Below are 25206 nucleotides of genomic sequence, written 5' to 3'. Positions count from 1 at the left end.
AGCTCTTAGTGTAAGGTGTCTGTCTCCTTCTGGTGGCCAGGCGATGAATTCCCAACAGTAAGGAATTGTGGACTCTGACTATCTTAAGAAAGAAAGAAAAGTCTGGCAATCCAGAATTCCACTCTCCACCAAAACTGCCTACTCTTTGGGCATTGCCAGAAGTAATTTAGGAGAGATGGATCAACCTGAGCACATTTAATGCATTTATTTTCACAATCCATTTTCAACCTTGAAAGACAACGATTAGTCAGATAATCTCTATAAAGCATGTGAATGTATGATACTCTTAACCACGCTGAATGTGTAGTATGCTTCACCCAATCCAAGCTATTCCTAATTCTATCTACTATAAGGTACTTTGCAATAGTGTGTCCCAACCCTCTGCTAAGTCATTTAGCTGTTTATCTGAGTTAATTTTCAGAGAATTCATATGATTTATCTTGCAGGCACGGGATCCTGATTTTTGTGGTGATCATTTGCTATTGTTATTATGCCATCCCACACTGGAGAAAATAAAGATATATCTTTCTAAACCGGATCTCCTGCCTAAAACAACCATTTGTCTAACAGGCAATCATCACTCAGTTTCCCTTCTTTAATGCTAAGTGAAACGAAGTTGGAAGTATACAGCGTAAACTGTAATGTCCATGAACTTACCTTAGATGCTTGTCTGAGAACATCCACAACAACTTTTACAGGCAAACTACTTGTTATTTCCTTCATGGCTTCTATACACCATTTATATGCCTGAAAAAAAGGTAATTCTATTACTCCTACTTAGTATAGAACTTATATGGCAGATTCTCACTAGTGATCTGTTAACAAGCTTTACTTAGTTGTGTAAATAATATAGCATCTAATAATATAGCATCTAATTATACAGCATCTAAGGTATATTGACAATTGATAAATAGACATTCTATTATAAAAATGAACATGTTCTAAATCTTTAATATATGTGGTTTTTGCATGTATGATCCTTGTTTGACTTCACATGAAACCCAATTTTTGTTCTTTTCATGATTCAGATAAAACATACAATTTGAAATAATTTCCAATTTACTTCTGTTACCAAATTTGCTTCATTCTCTTGGTATGAGCCAATAACAGAAACATATACATGCACAAGGCCGGGCTTACATCTCAGGCACCTGTATGCACATACAAACCCCCCCAAAAAAAAAGTATATCACTCACTGGATCTGTATGTTATTTCGAGCAGTAGAGTGTGCATACAATGTGTCATTATATAGAGTGGCGAGTTTATTTTGTATTAGATATTCCTTTACAATCACCACTTGTGACTTATATAGTAAATTAGCACATCATTTATATGAGCAGGCTAGATAGGAACACAGTCCATGTATATATGCATGCTCTGTATAATATCCTGGTACTACTCTCTATTAACACGTTGTATACAATACAATTCTTTACTAGCACAGTTTTCGGTCACTGAACCAAAAATTTAAAAATATCTTCAAACTAGGGAGGCACATCAGAATTTTGGGATGTTTGGAACAGTGACAAAATGAAGAACACCTGTACTCAAGCAAGCAGCTGTTAAGATGTAATTGTATTTAAAGCTCCTGCAGGAACGCCATTTAGAATAAGCGGTGTGTTCTCTCTCTCTTCCACTAATACTACTGGGATGTTGATTTCTGCTGCTGCCTGTTGTAGCTTTTCTACAGCTAATACTGGAGCACTGGAATTTTCAGTATAATGTCTTGTTAGGTTGTTACACAGCAGTCACCTGCCCCATGTGCACAGAGCGATCCTTGAGACTTTCTTGGAGAGTCCACGAATCATTCCATATAAAAGTGGGATATTCACCTCCTGGCCAGCAGGAGGAGGCAAAGAGCACCCCAGCAGAGCTGTTAAGTGTCCCTTCCCTTACCCGTAACCCCCAGTCATTCAGCCGAAGGGAAATGGAAAAACAAATTATGACTTACCAGATAATTTCCTTTCCTTCGATACAGGGAGAGTCCACAGCTGCATTCATTACTTGTGGGAAATACAGAACCTGGCCACCAGGAGGAGGCAAAAACACCCCAGCCACAGGCTTAAATACCTCCCCCACTTCCCTCATCCCCCAGTAATTCTGCCGAGGAAACAAGGAACAGTAGGAGAAATATCAGGGTGAAAAAGGTGCCAGAAGAAAACAACTTAAATTTCGGGCCGCCCACCGGAGAGCACGGACGGGAGCTGTGGACTCTCCCTATATCCAAGGAAAGGAAATTATCTGGTAAGTCATAATTTATGTTTTCCTTCTAAATACAGGGAGAGTCCACAGCTGCATTCATTACCTGTGGACATTTTATACCCAAGCTACAGAGGACACTGAATGCTAACGGGAGGGTACCATAAGAGACGGCCCAACCTGAGGGCACCACAGCCTGCAAGAAAACCAACTACCGAAGGCTTCCTTGATAGAAGCAAAAAATTAAAAAGAATAAGAAGGTTAGGAGGACAAAGCAGCCACCAAACAATCATAACCATAGGATCTCATGTAAGAGACCCAAAAAGATGTCACTGCACTCGAACTGAGCAATAAAACTCGGAGGAGGCTCGTGTCCCGCTGTCTCCTAGAACTAGCGAAAACACTCCATCAACAAGGAGGAACTAATCAACTTCCAAAACCTTGCACTCCCCAGATATGAATAACATAAAGGAAAAAACTGTCTATTCAGATAAAGTCAGCCAAAAAGCTCAAGGTAAGAGTCCCCAAAAAAGAAGAACCTCTGCCATTTGGACAAGGAATCCGACAATCTTAGGGAGAAAAAACTCGGAAAGCCTCATTAGAAGGGAGACCACAATAAGGAAGATCGTATTGCAAATTGCAACACAGGAACTATGACACGTAGAAAAAAACTACAGACGAAATAGCTCCGTGAATAATAATTCAAAGATCACTGTACAGGTACAAACGTAACCTGATGCAACTCCTGAAGGATAAATCCAACCCCAAAAGGAGCCAGGAATGACTTGCCGGCCCTGCCGCAGGCAGTGCCCTAGCAAAAGAAAACCTGCTTGCGAAAACACATACCAGAGAAAGGAACCACAGCTGGTATTCATCTGCAACCTTCCGCTTGCCAGGCAACTAAAGCAGGGTGCCCCTTCGGACAAGAACTAGCTAGACAAGCCCTTCACCAGCTCATACTAGAGGAGAAGAATACTCCAGGATATAGAAGAAAATCAGGACACGCTAGCTCCTCCCGACCAAAAGAGGAGTGCTCTACACCTAAAATAGGTGACGAGGAACAAGGTACGAGCTGAAGGAAAGGACCGAAACCCTTCAGAAAAAAACCACCTCTCTGCTAGGTCCAAGCGACTCCTCACAATACGCCCCGGAAGAAATGATCCCAAGACGCAAAGAGACCCTGACATGGTAGATTCCTGCAACAAGGGAACTTTCATGGCAGCGAAGCCTCTAAACCGTGATTACTAACTTGCAGGCAAAATTGGAGCAACAGTCTCCCTGATGCCCACTCCAGATAGGAACGAGCCATCCTCGAAAAAAAGAGACATGGCCAAAAAGGTGGTGGTTAGGTTAAAATAGACCTCCTCAGAATTATGAAAACTGCCACAGCAGGATTCAAACCCCAAGTCTACAGCTTGCTAGGCCGGGAACTATTCGCTTAGGCCACTTAGTCTTGCGGACCTCAGCTGAGAAACTCGATCTGCTTTCCTCAGAGAGACATTCGAAAACCTCTGGATAGTCAGATCAAAAGGATGATCATAAGGAACATCCGTTGCGGAAGAGCACTCTTATCGGATGGATTGCTGCCAAGAGCCGTAGTGGGCCTCCGCCCACCACCAAATTTGAGACCCTCCCGTCTACGAAGGAGGAACTCCTAACTCAGAAAAAATCCACTCACCAAGGTTCCGACTGGCATGGACCCAGAAGACCAGACCTTAAGGATGATTGGAAGGAAAATTCTGATCCACATACCCCAGAAAACACTCTCACCCTGCTGACAGGGAAAAGACCAAGACAAAACTGCCCCGGGGGAACTAGGATAAAAATCCCCAACACTGGGAGATCTGGACAAAACACTGGAGAACGATTCCCCAACCGGTAATCCAAAAAGACTGCTAAGACAGAGACAAAAACCCAATGCTATGTCTTAGACTCGGCCTGGGCTTATCCATCACCCCCCCCCCCCACCACCACCACAGCGCCAACGAAGGCCTGACGGTGAATTGGGGGCAGAACCCGATTAAGTAATTCTAACTTTGTAAGCTCTAAGGCAAAAGCCTTCCTGTCTGAAAGACCAAGCCACATCCAAAGGATCCAACACCAGAACCCAGGTCTAGGTCCACTTCTGAGGATGGAACCGGCAGGAAGCAAATCCCAAAAGGTCTACTAGCAGACGCTGGAAAAACCAGAACCGGCAAGACTCGGGAGCCACAGCAACACCTAGAAACAGGCTATTGCCACATTAAACCCCAGATCCCAGAAAAAAAACTTAGGATTCAAGGCGAGTTTCCGGAAGAAAACAGTCCCTAAGAACGGACCTGCTTAAACAAGGATGATTTAAATGGACATCCAGCGTCAGCAGCTGGATTCGAACCATCAACCTTTGAGTTGCAAAGCCACAGAGATAACCTCCAGGCTACAATGGACTGCTCTAGACAGGAAAGATATCCTACTTCCTAAATCCAGGTAGAGAGAACCGTGTACTCTCACTGAACAAAGAGATCTAATAAGCTCTGCTTAAAATCATCTGACCCAAAAAGGACGGGAAACCCCTCGCCTTATTGGACCAGACACCAACAGTGTAAAGACACTGCGAAGAGTACCGGAAAAAGACTCCAAAAATCACCTAGTCCATAAAGACCAAGTGAAAAGCTCAACTGTGTCCTCTAGGACCCCCGGATCCATATGATCCAGCATCAAGTGCCCATCCAGAAGAACCTAAGACAGGTCCTGCCTGTCCTTCGGTAAAGATGGACCTATTCTGTCTGGGCCAGAATAACTAGAAAGAGCTCCTTCCATAGAGTAGAAGGGAAGAACAGACTTAACTGTTACCCAAAACAGGTCCTGCCCGTCATCAAGTACGACACGTCTTGTCATAAAAAACAAATGGCAAATTCTTAAAGGACCAGTCAACACAGTAGATTTGCATAATCAACAAATGCAAGATAACAACAAGACAATGCAATAGCACTTAGTCTAAACTTCAAATGAGTAGATTTTTTTTCTGACAATTTTAAAAATGATGTCATTTCCACTCCCCCTATATCATGTGACAGCCATTAGCCAATCACAAATGCATACACGTACCATGTGACAGCCATTAGCCATTCACAAATGCATGCACACAGTAGGAGCTGGTGACTCAAAAAGTTTAAATATAAAAAGACTGTGCACATTTAGTTAATGGAAGTAAATTGGAAAGTTGTTTAAAATGGCATGCTCTATCTGAATAATGAAAGTTTAATTTTGATTGAGTGTCCCTTTAAGTTCCAGCAGTGCTTGGATATCTGAGAATAAACAAAATAAAGAAAATAAGCTCAGAGGCTTAAATTGTTATCTCTAGATAATCGAGGGAAACATCACCCCATCAGAGACCTAGAACCTTCCATCATAAGAATTCAACCATCACGACTATCAAAGTCGACATAACCAAAAACAACCCAAGTGACAAAACTTGTTCCTAAAAAGAGTTTCCACAAAAACCCCGAGCTCAAACAAAAACTATCCGAAACGGATTAGAAATGAAACACAAAAAGGGATGGCCAAAGGGTGTGCAAACTAAAACAAACAGGTCCTGCCTGTTATACAACACAACCCCCCATAGAGCTTGGGACTGGGATTCTATAACTATATACATATAGACGCTAAAGAAGAGGATCCAACCCTCTCCACTCATCTAATCAAGATCGTTATCTGATTTAGAGGACTGGGATCCACCTGACGGATCAGGACTGGGAACCTCTAACATCGCCAAAACCTCTCTCAGAAGTAAATGCAGGTGAGCCATTCTAAATCTAAATGCCAAATCCTCCTCAGTCGGAGGAGTCAAATCAGGCGAATCTGACCTCTGAGTTTCTACCTCTGAAGCCTCAGAGGGAACTGCATCCCCAGATGAGTGATCGGACACAATCATCATTTTACACGACGGCCCATGGGTAGGGGAGCACGGATTAACCATTCGTTTGCACTTAGCAGCAAGAGGCAAACTCGCTAAAGCCATAGAGATGGCCATGCGAAAACACGCAGTAACCTCCGGTGGAAAAAGGTCTCCTTCAGACGAAGGAGTAATGGTAGTTAGGGAAACTATATGTCTAGGAGAAGATTTTAGGGAATGCACCTCACGGGACGAGGAATCCTCAGAGGTAGACGGCTCAGTGGTCTCTAAAATCTTAACATTGTTTGAAGAGAACACCCTATTGCGGAATACGGAACATAATTGTGCGGGCTGGTCTACCCGGGCCTCCTCACAACATATGCAGGTATCAAAATCTGTACCAGAGGAATCCACTAGAATATCAGAATCCTCCATTATTCTAATTAAATTTTTTAGCCAAAAAAACAACTGGCACCTTAAACCTCCAATGGCTGGGGTACTCACCACCTCCTATGACTCAGACAGGTAGAGAAATTAACTTTTCTCTGCAGCCACTTGGTCAGTAATTGGAAATGGAAAACAAGACGTGACTACTCCCAGTCACATGGTGCCTCATGCAGGACCACCCCTGCTAAGGAAAAGCGTGCCAGCTTAATAAAACTGTGCAGCTCTATAAACTGTATGTTCCGTATCAGCCTATGAGCCCAAAATGTATCCTACACATACGCAGTCAAAATCACATAAACATGATTAACAAGACCCCACTGTTCAATAATCCCCCTCACGAGATATTAACCCTTGATTCCATAAAGATAAAGGAGTCCCACTGAGACCCTGTCTTCTATAGTTAAAATGTGTATAAAAAAATGAAACAATCTTACCGGAAGTCATTCTGTGGAACAGCAGCATTGTTCTTTAAGTTTGACAGATTAACAGCAGCGCCTTTGACATGGACATGAGTGAAGAAAGCAGGCAGCTAAACTCGTCAACGCTAATTGCTTATAGGAGCTGTTAATATGAGTCTGGATGGTTTCGCAGAAAGACTCTCCCTGCATCTTCAGACTCCAACTTTCATCAATGCTCTCACTGAGAGGCTGAAAAGACTACTTAAAATTCCAGTTCCATCCCGAAGGGCAGATACCTTTCCTAAGGAACAACCCCGAAAAAACTTCTGACACTTTTCTGCCGACCTCCTGTGACGAAAGGCAAAGAATGACTGGGGGATAAAGGAAGTGGGGGAGGTATTTAAGCCTTTGGCTGGGGTGTCTTTGCTTCCTCCTGGTGGCCAGGTTCTGAATTTCCCACACAAGTAATGAATGCAGCTGTGGACTCTCCCTTTATTTAGAAGGAAAATAAGATAACACAAGGGTACAGAGGTGCCTGAGGTTTTTACCAAAAAAACTGTCATCTGAATTTAAATAATGGCGGGTCATGGATTCTCCATGCTTGGAAATAAATACATTTATCAGGTAAGCATAAATTTAGTTTTCTTTCCTAAGGCATAGAGAGTTCATGAATCATTCCAATTACTAGTGGGAACCAATACCCAAACTAGAGGACACTGAATGAGAGGGAGGGAGAACAAGACAGGCGGACCTAAACCGAAGGTACCACCGCTTGAAGAACTTTTCTCCCAAAAGAAGCCTCAGCCGAGGCAAAAGTATCAAATTGAATTTAGAAAAAGTATGCATAGAGCACCATGTGGCCGCCTTGCAAATTTGCTCCACAGAAGCTTCATTTTTGAAAGCCCAGGAAGAGGAGACAGCTCTAGTGGAATGAACCGTAATTCTCTCAGGAGGCTGTTGTCCAGCTGTCTCATAAGCTAAACGGATAACACTTTTCAACCAGAGATAAAGATTTGTAGAAGTGGCCTTCTGACCCCTACGCTTACCAGAGAAAACAACGAACAGGGCAGAAGTCTGCTGATATATTTAGTTGCTTGAAGGTAAAATTTTAAAGCACGCACAACATCCAAGTTATGCAAAAGACGTTCCTTCTGGAAAAAAGGATTGGGACAAAAAGGAAGGAACAACAATTTCCTGATTAATATTACGATCCAACACTACCTTAGGGAGAAACCCCATCGAATGTTCGGAAACTCTGCGAGCAGGAGAAATAGCAATAAGAAACAAAACCTTCCAAGATAGTAATTTAATATAAACAGAATGCATCAGCTCAAACGGAGCCTGCTGCAAAACATTAAGAACAAGATTAAAGCTCCAAGGAGGAGCAACAGGTTTAAACACAGGCCTGATTCTGACAAAGGCCTGAACAAGGATTGAACATCTGGCAGACGTTTGTGCAAAAGAATAGACGGTGCAGAAATCTGACCCTTCAGAGTACTAATTGACAAACCTTTCTCCAGGCCCTCCTGAAGAAAAGCCAAAATTAGAGGAACCCTTAATCTGTTCCAAGAGAAACCCTTTAAATCACACCAATAAAAGGTATTTACGCCATACTTTACTGTAAATTCTGCAAGTAACAGGGTTACGAGCCTGAAGCATAGTATCTGTGACTTTCTTAGAGAAGCCATGTCTAGCCAAAAATATAAATTATGCTTACCTGCTAATTTCATTTCCATCTATACGAGGAGAGTCCACGACTTCATTCATTACTTGTGGGAATACAGAACCTGGCCACCAGGAGGAAGCAAAGACACCCCAGCCAAAGGCTTAAATACCTCCCCCACTCCCCTCATCCCCCTGGTCATTCTGCCGAGGGAACAAGGAACAGTAGGAGAAATATCAGGGTATAAATGGTGCCAGAAGAAAAACAATAGAAATTTAGGTCTGCCCAACGGAGAATTGGGCGGGAGCCGTGGACTCTCCTCGTACAGAAGGAAATTAAATTATTAGGTAAGCATAATTTATGTTTTCCATCTTAATACGAGGAGAGTCCACGGCTTCATTCATTACTTGTAGGAAACAAATACCCAAGCTCTAGAGGACACTGAATGAAAACGGGAGGGTAAAAAAGAGGCAGATCCTAGTCTGAGGGCACCACAGCCTACAAAACCTGTCTAACAAAAGCTGTTTTCAATGAAGCAAGAACGTCAAACTTGTAAAACTTTGAAAAAGTATGTAAGGTGGACCAGGTAGCCGCCTAACAAATCTGCTCCATAGAGGCCTCATTCTTGAAGGCCCAAGAAGAAGCCACAGCCCTAGTTGAGTGAGCCGAAATCCTCTGAGGAGGCTTATGTCCCGATGTCTCATAAGCCAAGCGAATCATGCTCCACAGCCAAAAAGGTAGGGAAGTGGAAGAAGCCTTCTGCCCCTTGCGCTTCCCTGAATAGACAACAAACAATGCTGAAGTCTGTCTGAAATCCTTCGTAGTCTGAAAATAACATTTCAAAGTTCGAACCACATCCAAGTTATGAAGTAACCATTCTTTTGACTACAATCTCCTGATTAATGTTGCGATCAGACACAACCTTAGGGATAAATCCCAACGCAGTGCGAAGGACAGTCTTATCGGCATGAAAAACCAGGTAAGGAGACTCACATTGCAAGGCCGCCAAGTCAGAGACTCTGCGTGCTGAAGCAATAGACAGTAGAAAAAGAACCTTCCAAGACAGTATCTTAATGTCAAGAGAATGCATAGGCTCAAACGGAGCCCTCTGCAAAACCCTAAGAACCAGATTCAAACTAAAAATAAATACAGGCCTGATCCTGGATAGAGCCTGAACAAAAGACTGTATATCAGGAAGCTCAGCAAGCTTCTTCTGTGTAACAACACAGATAGAGCCGAAATCTGTCCCCTTAAGGAACTGGCGGCAAGTCCCTTCTCCAAGCCATCCTGGAGGAAGGAAAGTATCCTGGATACCCTGATCTTATGCCAGCAATATCCATGAGACTCACACCAGAGTAAGTAGGTCCTCCACACCTTATGATAGATGCGTTGGGTGACCGGCTTCCTGGCTTGAATGAGAGTATCAATCACACTCTCAGAAAAACCTCTCCAGGCTAAGACCAAGCGTTCAATCTCCACGCAGTCAGCCTCAGAGAATCTAGATTTTGATGGACAAAGGGGCCCTGTACCAGCAGATCGTGGCGACAGGGCAACCTCCATGGAGGAAACAATGACATTCCCACCAGATCTGCAAACCACATCCTCTGCAGTCACGACGGAGCAATTACAATAGTGGAAACATGAAGACTAGGTTGAATCCCCACGGCACTGCTAAGATATCTATCAATTCTGCCTGGGGATCCCTGGACCTTGACCCATATCTGGGTAGCTTGAAGTTTAGTCTGGACGCCATGAGATCCATCTCCGGAGTCCCCCATCTGTTGCAAATCCCAGCAAACACTTCGGGGTGAAGAGATCATTCCCCCGGATGAAACAATTGTTTGCTGAGAAAATCTGCTTTCCAATTGTCCACATCAGGGATGTGGATCACTGACAGTGAGCAGTTGTGGATCTCCACCCACTCCAGAATCTGAGATACTTGGTTGATGCAAGCCACCAAGGTAATGTTGTCCGACAGGATCCTGATGAACTGGGACGAACCCAGGAGGGGCCAAGCCCTCAGAGCATTGAAGATCGCTCAAATTTCCAGGATGTTGATCGGAAGCGACTCCTCCCGATTCCACCTGCCCTGTGCCTTCCTGGCACCCCAAACAGCTCCCCATCCTGAGAGGCTCATGTCCATATTCACAATCTCCTAGGATGGTCTCAGGAAGGATGTCCCCTGGGACAGCTGATCTGGATGGAGCCACCAAGAGAGGGATTCCCTCGACCGGATGTCCAGAGAGATCTGTTGGGATAGATTTGAGTGATCTCTATTCCATTGCTTCAACATGCACAACTGAGGTCGTAGATGGAACCTGGTGAATGGAATGACATCTATACTGAATACCATGAGCACAATCACCTCCATACACCGGGCCACAGATGGCCATGAGGAATTCTGAAGGGCAAGTCAGCTGGGAGGCAATTTTGCAACGTCTCTGGTCTGTCAGGAATATCTTCATGGATATGGAGACTATTATCGTGCCCAGGAACTCCACTCTGGTACTGGGAACCAGAGAACTCTTTCCTGAGTTTATCTTCCATCCATGAGATCGAAGAAGAGCAGCTCTCGAATGGTCCTCTTCCAGCCAGCAGGACGGAGCCTGGACCAGGATGTCGTCCAGATAAGGAGCTACTGCAATACCTCTGGATCTCTCCCAGAACCTTTGTAAAGATTCTTGGAGCAATAGCCAGACCGAAGGGGAGAGCTACAAACTGGATGTGCTGGTCCAGAAAACCAAATTAAAGGAACTTGAAGTGATCCTTGTGAATTGGCACATGAAGGTAAGCGTCCTTCAAGTCTATCGTAGTCATGAACTGACCCTCTTGAACTAAGGGCAGAATAGACCTTATCGTCTCCATCTGAAACGATGGGACAGACAGAAACTTGTTTAAGCACTTTAGGTCTAGAAACGGGTGAAACGTGCCCTCCTTCTTTGTGACCATGAAAAGGTTTGAATAGTACCCTAGACCTCTTTCTGCTAGAGGTACCGGTACAATTACTCCTAGAGAGGAGAGGAAGGCATCCTGTTTCTCTGGTCTTGATAATAGATTTGAGGAGACCAGATTTGAGAGGAATCTGCCCCTGGGAGGGTAAGTTTTGAAACCTATCCTGTAACTCTGGGCAATAACCTCCAGAACCCAAGGATCCTGCACATCTCTCATCCAAGCCTCAGCAAAAAGAGATAGTCTGCCCCCTATGAGATAAAGAGACAGATCGGGGGCCGCCCCTTCATGCTGATTTTTTCTCGGCGGACTTCTTGCTCTGCATGGCTTTATTCCAAGACTGAGATGGCTTCCAAGATCCCTTGGACTGCTCGGGCTTCGCAGCAGGCTGCTGTTGTTGGGACTTGTCCGAACGAAAAGGGACGAAAATTAGGACCCTTAGGTTTATTCTTCTTATCCTGTGGTAAAAAGGCACCCTTGCCCCCCGTGACCATGGATATGAAAGAGTCCAGATCTGGACCGAAAAGGAATGGAAGGGAAGTAATCTAGATTTGGACATCATGTCAGCAGACCAAGACTTCAACCACAGGGCCCTCCAGGCCAGAACAGAAAAGCCTGATGTCTTGGCATTCAAGAGAATAATCTGCATATTTGCATCACAGATAAACAAATTAGCTACCCTCAGGGGCTTAATTCTTTCTTGTATCTCATCGAGGGGAGTCTCCACCATGATCATCTCTGACAAAGAGTCACACCAATAGGTAGCAGCTACCGCCACCGCAGTGGCCGCTGCTGCCGGCTGATATACGAACCCTGTGTGCTGAGACAACTTTCTTAACAGGGTCTCTAATTTCTTATCCATGGGTTCCTTAAATGACGAACTATCCTCGAGTGGGATAGTGGTGCACTTAGCGAGCCTGGAAACAGCTCCATCCACCTTAAGGACAGATCCCCACAATTCTAGCTGAGAATCAGGAACCGGGAACAATTTCTTAAATGATGAAGGGGAGAAAGATTGACTAAGTCTCTCCCATTCATTCTTTATAATATTTGCCATCTTAACGGGAACCGGGAAAGTCTGGGGCACCACCCTGTCCTCATTGACTTTATCAAGCTTAGGAATAGAAGGTTCCTCCGGCAACTTCGGTTCCGGAACCTCTAGAGTAGCTAACACCACCTTTAATAAAAGGCATAAGTGCTTCATCTTAAAACTAAAGTCTGGTTCCTCCGCAGCCAGAGGTTTAGAGGCCGCAGATTCCGACCCAGAGAAAGAGTCCTCCGAAGTATTGGAGTCCTCTGCTTCAGCAGATAATCTAGTCTCAGACACATCCAACGGAGTAGATGACCCCTGGGAAGGATAGCAATGTTTAACCTTTCGCTTGCGCTTAGCAGTGCAAGGTAAAGCACTGAAGGCGGCAGACACCGCCGTTTGCAACTGATCAGCAAAATCTGGCGGCCACAGGGCCCCTTCCGTAGGAGGATTAGTAGTGCATTGGGGAGCTGCATGTGTAATCGGAGATGATTGTAGGGAATGCACCTTGCGGGACGGAGACCCCTCAGAGGTGGAGGCTCAGTGGTAGTAAACATCTTGTTCTTTTTAGATATCACTATTTTATAGAGGCATGTGGATCATAGTTAAGCAGGCGGATATACCGTACCCTACTCACAATAAACACAGGCATTAGATTTAGGCAAAGAGGGAGTACCCTGTAACGCATCAGAGTCTTCCATAGCTTGCGCCTTTAATATGGACTATAGAACAAATAAATGGCACCTTTATACCCCAATGGCGAGGGCACTCACCACCTTCTATGACACAGGCCCACAGAGAAACCGCTTTCGTCTCCTGCAACCGATGGTCAGGAAAAGGAAGAGAATGAGGCCACACCCGGTTACATGGAGTGCCATGCAGGACCGCCCCTGCAGCCGAAAAAAAATGTGCCAAACTAAACAGGCTGCGCAGTAATCAAAAAGAAGGAAGAACCTGACTGTTCACACATTGCCAGAGCCACATCTCACACATGTTGCAGCAAAAAACACAATAAAGTAATCATATAAATCCCCCCTGTTCAATAATCACCTTCCGGAGATATTAACCCTTGATTCTATACAGATAAAAAGGAGTCACACTGTAACCCTGTCTTCTTGCGTTATTACAGGTAAAAAAAAATAAAAAATGAAACGATCTTACCAGAATCTACGCCCTGGAACAGGAACACGGCCTCTCAAGTTTGACAGTGTTGTAGCATCGCTAATGAAATGGACTTGAGTGATAGAAAGCAGGCAGTGAAACTCCACACCCCTGGGTTGTGGATAGCAGAGAGATGGCAATTGTGAGACTCCGCCCACTGGGGAATGTGAGTCACCTCCTTCAAAGCTAAGGAGCTCTGAGTTCCTCCCTGGTGGTTGATGTAAGCCACTAAGGTGATGTTGTCCGACTGGAATCTGATAAACTGGACCAAGGCTAGTTGAGGCCAAGCTGTCAAGGCATTGAAGATTGCTCTCAAATCTAAGATGTTTTTAGGAAGAGAAGACTCCTCCTGAGTCCACAGGCCCTGTGCTTTTAAGGAGCCCCAAACTGCTCCCCAGCCTAACAGACTGGCATCCGTGGTCACAATCACCCAGGAAGATGGTCCTGTGAAATCCACCACAAGAGAGAGTCTCTTGTTAGGGGATCCAGATCTATACTATGTGAGAGATCCGAGTGGTCTCCGTTCCATTGACTGAGCATGCAAAAGGAATGATGTCCATGGAAGCAAAAACAATAAGACCAATCACCTCCATGCATTGAGCCACTGATGGACAAATAGCAGACTGGAGAGAAAGGCACGAAGAAAAAAGTTTGGATTTTCTGACAGCTATGATATCTGCCATACGGTCTGGAACTGGAAACACCTCCACAGATGAGGGCACATCATACACCCTGTTAAGTTTACTAGACCTCTTTAAATTCTCCACAACAGACGAGTCGGATTCTTTCAAAGTAGTAAGAACCTCCTTTAAAAGTACTCAGAGGTGTTCTAACTTAAAGGAACATTCCAGTCAAAATTTAAATGCACATAGATTTATTACATCTTTGAATAGAAACATATTTGCAATATACATGTATTGGCAAAAATGCTTCTAGTAAAAGTTATCACTGTTTAAGTGTTAATATTTTTCTCTGCACATGCATGTGAAGCATAGCTAGATATTGTCACTGCACCCACGTTTTTAATACGCCAGCTGCTCAGATCATCAGTGGGGCTTGTATTATGTAAGCAATGAACAAAATGAGTAATTTCCAGATGGTACAAGCACCTTAGGCTCTCCGAGCAAGTCCTGTATTTAAAATGCTGGTGCACGGTGCATACTTAAATACACTTTTGAAACAGCTATAGCTTTTATTAGAAGCATTTTTGCTAATGCATGTATATTACAAAATTGCTTCTGTTCATTACCGAAATGCACCCATGTGGTTTACAATTTTGGCTGTAATATCCCTTTAAATCTGAAATTAATCTCCTCTGAATCTGCAGAATTGGTCACTACAGTATCAGAATCTGACAATTCGCCCTCAGAAGTCACTGAGATATCATCCTCATCAGAAAACTGAGACATACTGACTAACGCAGCCTTAGCGGAGTCAGAACCCTTATTAACATTGCTTACCAGCAACCGGAAAGGCTGATAAAGCTGCTGAAACAGCAGATGTGTTCTGTGCAGCAAAATCCCCAGGTAAACACCCCCAGGAGGTTGTTGAGAGGAACCGCAGGGCACAGCATGTGAATCTTGGGACGTTTGAAGGGAAAGCTGAGGCAATGCTAGGACAACATTATGAGAGAAAGAATTCTCTGGTGGAGAAATCTTATCTTTAATTAATAATGTCTTATTTAAACAAGGGGAGCAAAATTGCACAGGAGGAACCACCTGAGCCTCCAAGCAAAACAAACATTTGTCAACTGACAAGTTTAAATTTTCATTAGTGTCCATAATAAGTGAATTAGTAAAGCCTTATATGATTCACTAGCCTTATATAATAATTAAGCAGACCAAGTTTGCTTAATAAATAAAATAAAAAACTAGACACCTTTAACCTCAGGTCTTGCTGAGGGCTTACTGCTCCTTGCGACCAACAGAAAAATCCCACTATGTTTTTGGATCCTCTCCAGCCGCCACAGCAGAGAAACTTCGGTCTGAACAGAAGCCGGATAGAGGAAGCGCATACGAAACGCAGTCACATGGCCGCAACTAAAAAGAAACTATGCCACCAGTCATAAACGGCGTGAAAATAAACATATTGCTTCCTTTTTAGAGGAACTGACCCTCTTGTGAAAGCTGTAGTAGAGCGGCTTGAGGATGCCCTTATAACCGTCACATGACCGCTCACCTCACACTCTATCCTGCCGGGAACTCCGGCTAGCAGAAGTGCTAAAAACACCTCCTAAACAAAAAGGACGACTGACATACTACCATTCTTACGGAGCCCAGACACTTATATAGCCCACTATATAAATACATGTCCTCTCAGCCTCAATAAAGTCCCTAATGCAGTGCCCCTTACATGCGCCCTGCCCATTAAATATGTTCCTTATAAGCACATAATAGAAGACTTAAATTAACTCCTAGAGTGTTGGTACCTTCTAACCTAGAAGGGAAAGCACTTACCTGTGGAAGTAGCTGTCAGACAGGGAATAGTTTCTTAGGTGTGTCAGATTACTCCACATCTAACAGTGACCTGTAGAAAAAGAAAAAACAGAGTAACCAACCCTGGTTTTCTATCAAAGGGGTAGCATAGTTGTTAGAAATAAAGCAAGGACCACCTCGCCGCCTTCTAACTGCTAAAAGCCACCATTACCCTTACTAAAGAGAGTGACATGGACACAGCATAGCTCCAATCCTTGCTTGCAGTGAAAAGTACCCAAAAAAGGATTAAATATCTTCAGACACATTCTTCGCGATCCTCCCTTGATCAAGGCAAAGAGAATGACTGGGGGTTATGGGTAAGGGAAGTGACACTTAACAGCTCTGCTGGGGTGCTGTTTGCCTCCTCCTGCTGGCCAGGAGGTGAATATCCCACTAGTATTTAGAATGATTTGTTGACTCTCCATGTCATAGGGAAGAAATTGCATGCTCTATGTCAGTGTTTCTCAACCGCAGTCATCAAGTACCCCCAACAGGCCAGGTTTTCATTATAGCTGAGGTAGAGCACAGGTGAAATCAGCTGATCAGTTAGCCATGGTTACTAACCTACTCTCACCCATTAGCTGATTATTTCCCCTTGCTCTAATTTAGCTATAATGAAAGTCTGGCTTGTTAGGGGTACTTGAGGACCGCTGTTGAGAAACACGGCTCCATGTGAATCATGAAAGAAAAATATTAGGTTTCCTGCCACTTTAAGTGGAAACTAAAATGTGAGTGCCTTGAAGTGTTTTGTCACAGTGAAGTGTTGCTCCTCAGAGAAGAAGGAACCCACATCTCTATTTCAGCCAAAAAGTTAAAGGGTCATTCTAGTGTAACAATATTTTAAATACATAGATAAAGTTGTGCACCCAGCATGCTCCCATACAAGTGCCGAGCAGGTTATGTCTGGTGATTACAGGACATGTTCTCTGTAGCACCAGTGCATAGTGCAGCGCAAATTTTACATATGTGTATCTAGGGAAAAAGAGACATTTATTTAAAATTGAAATACTATAAATAAAACAACATTTTATCTTTACACTAAAACAGGCTTGATAAAAAAATGTTGTTGCAAATCTGGTCCTTCGTGCTTATTGTTTAGTATTCTAAAGAAATCAGTAGAAAATCTTCTTACACTCTGATGAGGTCTTTTTTATGGATCTCAAGTTTTAAACTATATACTTTTTGAAAACAATTAACATTGTATCTTTTCCAGGACATACTAAACAATGTGTATTGGAGCATAAACACCTAACCTGCAATACAGGTTTTGACTTTGGTGTGAATGTCAGTGAGGTGCACCCTGTCCAACTTATCAAGGTGTCCATGTATGCATTGTTCTATAACCTTTTACTAAAGGACCATTACATACAATAAAATTGCATAATCAACAAATGCATAATAAAAAAAATGTAAATGCATTTAATTTGAATTTAAATGAGCAATAGATTTTTTTTTCTGACAAATTTCAAAATGTACTTACATTTGCTGCCCCCCTGTATCACATGACAGCAATCAGCCACTCCCAGACTCACTTAACTTTTGTACATGCTCAATAGTAGCTGGTGCCTCAAAGTGTTCATATAAATATATGATAAGTAAATTGGAAAGTCTATGCTCTAACTACATCAATAATGTTTATTTTTTATGCTCTAACTATATCAATAAGTAAATTGGAAAGTCTATGCTCTAACTATATCAATAATGTTTATTTTTTATGCTCTAACTATATCAATAATGTTTATTTTTTACTTTAAGGGAGAACCAAACCGTCACAGATCACCCTCACCTTACTAGTAAACAAACTAAGAAAGTCCAATAGAAGTTACTTAAATAAGCATGTTCACAGAGGAAAACTGATGACAAGGAAAAAACAAACAAATTATGCTTACTTGATCATTTTATTTCCATCGAGGAGAGTCCACGGCCTCATTCATTACTAGTAAGAATTAAGAACCTGTCCACCAGGAAGAGGCAAAGACACCCCAGCCAAAGGCTTTAATACCCCCCCCCCCACACACACACACACACACACACTCCCCTCATACCCCAGTCATTCTGCCGAGGGAACAAGAAACAGTAGGAGAAACATTAGGGTATAAATAATTCCAGAAGAGAATATAAAATTTAGGTCCGCCCATCGGAGATACGGATGGGGGCCGTGGGCGCTCCTCCCCTCGATGGAAATAAAATTATCAGGTAAGCATAATTTATGTTTTCTATCTAAAGGGGAGTAGAGTCCACGGCCTCATTCATTACTAGTGGGAACATATATCCAAGCTCTAGAGGACACTGAATGAAACTGGGAGGGTAAAAGGCAGACACTAATCTGAGGGCACCACAGCCTGTAGAACCTTTCTCCCAAAAACGTAAAATTTGTAAAAAAACTTAGTGAAGGTATGCAATGAGGACCAAGTAGCTGCCTTGCAAATCTGCTCCTCATTCTTGAAGGCCCAAAATGAAGCTACGGCTCTAGTGGAATGAGCCGTAATCCTCTGAGGAGGCTTATGACCCGCCGTCTCATAGGCCAAGCGGATCAAGCACCTCAGCCAAAAAGAAGTAGCAGAAGCCCTCTGACCAATGCGCTTCCCTGAATACACGACAAAAAGAGAATTAGATTGTCTAAAATCCTTTGTGGCTGAAGATAAAACTTTCACAGCACGAACCACGTCCATATTATGAAGTAACCTCTCCTTAGGAGAAGAAGAATTAGGACATAAAGAAGGAAAGACTATCTCCTGATTGATGTTGCGGTTAGACACCACCTTGGGGAGAAACCCCACACCAGTGCGAAGAACAGCCTTATCCGCATGAAACACCAGATAAGGGGGCTCATATTGCAAGGCCGCCAGCTCAGAAACTCTGCGTGCCGATGCAATGGCCAACATGATAGAATTTTTATGTCAAGAGAATGCATAGGTTCAAACGAAACCTTCTGCAAGACCTTAAGTACCAAGTTTAAGCTCCAAAGGGGAGCAGACAGCTTAAAGACAGGCCTGATTCGAGATAGAGCCTGAACAAAGGATTGTATGTCAGGGAGATCAGCGAGTCTCCTGTGCAACAGAACAGATAAGGCAGAAATTTGCCCCTTTAGGGAACTAGCGACGAGACTCTTCTCCAATCCTTCTTGAAGAAAGGAAAAAATCCTGGATACCCTCACCCTGTGCCAAGGGTAGCCATGAGTCTCACACCAGGACAAGTAAGTCCTCCACACCTTATGATAGATGCGACTAGTGACCGGCTTTCTTGCCTGAACCAGAGTGTCAATCACATTTTCTGCAAAACCCCTTTTTGCCAAGACTAAGCGTTCAATCTCCATGCAGTCAGCCTCAGAGAATCGAGATTTTGATGTTAAAAAGGACCCTGTTCCAGCAGATCCCTGCGACAGGGTAACCTCCACGGCGGAGAGGATGACATCCCCACCAGATCCGCGAACCACGTCCTCCGTGGCCACGAAGGAGCAATCAGAATGGAGGACGCTCTCTCCTTCTTTATACGCCCCACTACACGAGGAAGAAGCGGTAACGGAGGGAATATGTATACTAGACCGAACCACAAGGCATCGTCAATGCCTCTATTAGCTCCGCCTGGGGGTCCCTCGACCTCGATCAGTATCAGGGAAGCTTGCAGTTCAATCTGGACGCCATGAGATCGATCTCCGGCGCCCCCATCTGAGACAGATCTCTGCAAACACCTCAGGGTGAAGAGACCATTCACCCGGGTGAAAAGTCTGCCTGCTGAGAAAATCAGCCTCCCAGTTGTCCACACCCGGGATGTGGATCGCAGAGAGCGAACAGTTGTGAGTCTCACTCCAGTATCTGAGACACCTCCCTCATTGCCAGGGAGCTCCTCGTGCCTCCCTGGTGGTTGATGTAAGCCACCGAGGTGATATTGTCCGTCTGGAACCTAATAAAGCTGAAGTCTCTCAGACGAGGCCACGCCTCCAGAGCGTTGTAGCTCGCTCGAAGCTCTAGAATATTTATTGGACGAAGGGACTCTAAACGAGACCAATTCCCCTGTGCCATCCTGGCACCCCAAACAGCTCCCCATCCCGCCAGACTTGTGTCCGTGGTAACAATCTCCCAGGACGGTCTCAGGAAGGATGTCCCCATAGACAGGTGATCCGGGCGGATCCACCAGGAGAGGGAAATCCGTGTGTATCGGCTGCGACAGATCAGAATGATCGCCGTTCCACTGACTTAACATTCACCATTGAAGAGGTCTGAGATTAAACCTGGCGAATGGAATGATGTCCATGCTGGAAACCATGAGCCCAACCATTTCCATGCACTGAGCTACAGACGGTGTCGCTGTAGACTGAAGGGTAAGACAGGTGGACGCCATCTTTGTGCGTCGCTTGTCTGTGAGAAAGATCTTCATGGACACAGAGTCAATGATCGTGCCCAAGAACTCCTCTCTGGTACTGGGAACCAGAGAACTCATCTCGAAATTGATCATCCAACCGTGAGATTAAAGTAACTGCTAGATGGTATGATGGCGCCTGAACCAGAATATCGTCCAGATAGGGCGCCACCACAATGCCCTGGGATCTGGCCACTGCTAGAAGGGCCCCCAGGACCTTGGTAAAGACTGTCTGGGCCGTCGCCAAACCGAAGGGAAGAGCCACAAACTGGAAATGCGGATCCAGAAAGGCAAATCTGAGGAACCTGAAATGGTCCCTGTGAATCGGAACATGAAGGTAGGCATCCTTCAAGTCTATAGAGGTCATTAGTTGCCCCCTCTAGGACTAGGGGAAGGATGGATCTGATAGTATCCATTTTGAACGATGGAACAGACAGAAACTTGTCTAAACATTTGAGGTCCAGAATCGGGCGGAACATGCCTTACTCCAATTTGTTTGTGGTCCCAAAGAAGGAATACCCTAGACCCCTTTCTGCCTAGGGGACTGGTACGATAACCCCTAGAGCGGAGAGATCCCGCACACAACTCAGAAAGGCCTCTCTTTTTTCCAGCCTTGAAGACAAGTTTGACAGAAGGAATCTGTCCATGGGCGGAGAGGACTTGAACCCTATCCTGTAGCCCTGGTCGACCACTTTCAGAACCCACAGGTCCTGAACATTTTGCAACCAGGCGTCTAAGAACAGAGACAATCTGCCCCCCACTCGGTCCGCAAACCAGTCGGGGGCCGCCCCTTCATGCAGACTTAGACTCGGCGGGCTTCTTGTGCTGCTTAGACTTGATCCAAGCTTGAGCAGACTTCCAGGCACCCTTGGGTTGGTCCTCTTTCGCGGTGGGCTGAGCGTGTTGTGTCTTATCCCCGCAAAAGGGACAAAAATAAGCACTCTTAGGCTTTGCCTTGTTATCCTGGGGAAGGAAGGCACTCTTGCCTCCTGTAACCGTGGATATGATAGAGTCCAGACCTGGACCGAACAGGATCTTGCCCTTGAAAGGCAAAGACAACAGCCTCGTCTTAGAGGTCATGCCCGCCGATCAAGATTTTAGCCACAGAGCTCTGCGTGCTAGAACCAAAAAACCTGACACCTTGGCATTCAGGCTGATAATCTGCATATTAGCGTCACGAATGAAAGAATTGTCCAACTTTAGGGCCTTAATCTTTTCCTGCACCTCTTCGAAAGAGGGTTCACCCTTAATTCTATCAAATAATGCATCACACCAATATGATGCAGCTCCAGCAACTGTGGAAACCGTGGAAACCGTGGCTACCGCCGCTGCCGGCTGAAAACCAAACCCTGTGTGTTGAAACATCTTTCGCAAACATATTTTCCAACTTCTTATCCAAAGGCTCCTTGAATGAAGGACTATCCTCTTAAGGAATCGTTGCGCACTTAGCGAGCCTGAAGATGGCCCCATCCACCTTGGGAATGGTCTCCGGGAAGGGGAAAAGCTTTTAAAATTGAGAAGGGGAAAAGGAAGAACCTAATAGCTCCCACTCATTCTTTGGAAGTCGTAGCCTTCTCAAGGCATGTGGAACACTGTTGCGCAGGCTGGTCTACTAAAACCTCACAATAAACACAGGTATAAGACTTAGATAAAGATGGAGTACCCTCTAACGCGTCAGAATCCTCCATAGCTTTTAGAAAAAAAGACTAGAACAGGCACCTTTATAACCACCAATGGCCGGGGCACTCACCACCTCCTATGAACCGGACTCAGAAACCACTTTGTCTCCTCCGTCGCAGATCAGACCGGAAGTGAAGAAGCCCCACCCGGTCACAAGGATGACTATGTAGGACCGCCCCTGCCGATGAGAAAGCACGCCAAAACCGCACAAAACTCCCGGAAGAGAACCTGTCAGTTCCACAAAGTGCCAGAGCCGCGTCCTTGCACATAACGCAGCAATCACATAATAAATCCCCTCAATAATCCCCTCATAGGAATATTACCACTTGATTCTATAAAGATAAAGGTGCCACACTGTGGCCCTGCTTCTGTGTTATCATTATGTATAAATGAAACAATCTTACCAGAATCTACACCGTGGAACAGGAACACGTGTGACAAGTAGTAGCTGCGCTCTTCACATGGACTTGACAGAAGAAAGCAATCGGCGAAACTCGTCAACGCCGATTGCTGAAGGAGCCGTTTATATGAGTTGGGATGGTGTCGCAAAGGGAAGCTCCCCCTGCATCTCCGGACTCTAATGTTCACCCAGGCCCTGAAGTTGAGAAGCTTAAAGAGCTACTTAAACTCCTGTCCCATAGCGAAGGGTAGAACCCCTCATAAGAGACCTCCGATATTCTGGCACCTCTTTGCCACCTACTGAGACGAAAGGCAAAGAATGACTAGGGGATGAGGGGAGTGGGGGCGGTATTTAAGCCTTTGGCTGGGGTGTCTTTGTCTCCTCCTGGTGGACAGGTTCTTAATTCCCACTAGTAATGAATGAGGCCGTGGACTCTCCTCCCCTTTAGATGGAAATGCTTTATTTCTCAAAGCTGTAAAACATGGAATTAAGGGGACATAAAACCTAAACATGGTATTAATTCAGACAGAACATGCAATTTCAAACAACTTTCAAATTTATTGATTTTATAAAAATGACTTTGTTCTCTTGGTATTCCTTGTAGAAAAGCAGGTAGGAAGTTGTAGCAGCGTTGACATGCACGTTATACATTTGCAAGAGCACTAGGTGGCAGCAGTGTACTGCTCCAGAAATGAACACACCGTAAAACTGATAGTAGATGTAAACTGGAAACTTTATTTAAAATTGTAAGTCCTGTCTGAATCAAAAAAGAAAATATAGGGTTTCATGTCCCTTTAAACAAATTTCAGACTGAAGAATAACTAAATAGACAAATGTTGTCCTACCTGCAGTATTTAATGACTGAAGTTAGCAAATTTACATTAATATTTCTAAACACAATCACTGCTTGGTGCATATGAATCATGCAATAGCTAGCATGTCAAATAGTGGCTTAGCAAGCTCTGAGATTGGTATGTGAGGACATTTCATAGGAGACCAAACATTATGATTTCTGGGGATATCATCAAAGCTGTGTGATAGAAAAGAACCAATTACCTGTAAGTATACATTGCCTCAATTAGGTGGGAAAAACCTGCAGCTATCCACAAAAGGAAACTACTTTAAAGGGACAGTAAAGTCAATATTAAACTTTTTTTATTCAGATGGAGCACATAATTATAAACAACTTTCCAATTCAATTCCATTATCTAAACGTGCACAATCCTTTTAGATAAACGTATGAGGCACCAGCTCCTATTGAGCATGTGCAAGAATTTACAGAAAACACCTAAATGCATTTTGATTAGCCAATGACTGTCACATGATACTTTGGAAAGGAAAATGTAACTATCTTTGAAATTTGTCTGAAATAAATCTCATTTGAAATTCACTAAGTGCTTTTGCATCGTCTTTTTATTATGCATTGATTGAGTGTGCTATTCTTATGTTTCTTTTATGATATAGTTATCATCAATATCAAGTTAAATGAGTTTGTTGTTTGTGACTTTATCTATGTACAACTATAAAGCAAATCTTAACATACATGATTCACAATTAGTACGTAACCTGTTATAAATCTTTGCAGTACCATGATATAATATAATTAATTTCAGAAATCATGCTAAACTTCTAAATTCACAAAATAAAAAATATCTACCTCATCGTAATGGCTTTTAGCAAAAAGAAGAGCACATAGTTCCCCATACAAAGCTGCTTTATTTGCATGCTGTCTGTGTTTTGACAACTTATCCATATAACTCTGGGCAAGTTTAAAAGTTTCTTCTCCCAAATGGTACTTGCAGTTGCCATTTCGTACATGAAGTAACCTACAGAAAAAAAAACCAAGGTTTTTATATAAAGATAAACTTTCTCATACAACCTTTCTGAATGACTGCATATCTGAATATATATTCTGAACTTTAACACAAAGTTAAACAAGAATTATTAAATATAAACATTGACAAATGAATTGCTTTAATATAATGAATGTAATGGTATTTAAATAGAGAGAGAAGGGGATAGAGGAGGGAATAGTTGGGGAAGAAAGAGAAGAGAGACAAGAGAGAGAGGCAAGGAGAGAGAAAAAAGGAGTGAATAGAGAGAGGCAGGGAAAGAAAAAAAGGAGAGAAGGGTGACAGACAGTGGAGATATGGAAGGGAAAGACAGTAGAGAGATGAGGTACAAAAGATGGGGAGACAGAAAGAGAATGAATATAGGTTGGGGAAAGAGGGCAATGTTTAGAAATAGTTGAATACACCATAAACACATCAACCCGTTTTGTTTTTTTATATTTTTTAATATGCCCTTTACAGGTTCAAAATGCAATAAAACTATCTTAAGCAGATCCGTGCATGATGGGCCATTAAAAGAAGCTACTGTAAGCCACAGAATAATAATGTAACCCATTATGCAATGAATTATACCTTAGGGGATGTCTCCTAGACTCATAACTATGGGGTCCTGTAAGAGTTTAGATGGATAAATATTAAAGGGACACTGAACCCAATTTTTTTCTTTCGTGATTCAGACAGAGCATGACATTTTAAGCAAATTTCTAATTACTTACTTACT

General features: G+C 43.6%; 1 protein-coding gene across 1 annotated transcript in view; it reads right to left on the bottom strand.

Annotated features, from left to right (window-relative positions):
* Positions 1-25206, bottom strand: part of APPBP2 (amyloid beta precursor protein binding protein 2) — a 373616-nt gene that overhangs the window by 132782 nt on the left and 215628 nt on the right. Inside the window, exons 5-6 of the mRNA XM_053707351.1 lie at positions 24293-24461; positions 658-747 (exon numbers count right to left, since the gene is read on the bottom strand). Of these exons, the coding sequence (XP_053563326.1) occupies positions 658-747; positions 24293-24461 (259 nt within the window). The remainder of the gene's footprint in view (positions 1-657; positions 748-24292; positions 24462-25206) is intronic.

Source organism: Bombina bombina, chromosome 3 (genome assembly GCF_027579735.1).
Source record: "Bombina bombina isolate aBomBom1 chromosome 3, aBomBom1.pri, whole genome shotgun sequence".
Taxonomy (NCBI): Eukaryota; Metazoa; Chordata; class Amphibia; order Anura; family Bombinatoridae; genus Bombina; species Bombina bombina.
The sequence above is the reverse complement of the archived record's forward strand: the minus strand, read 5'-3'. Positions and strand labels throughout refer to the sequence as shown.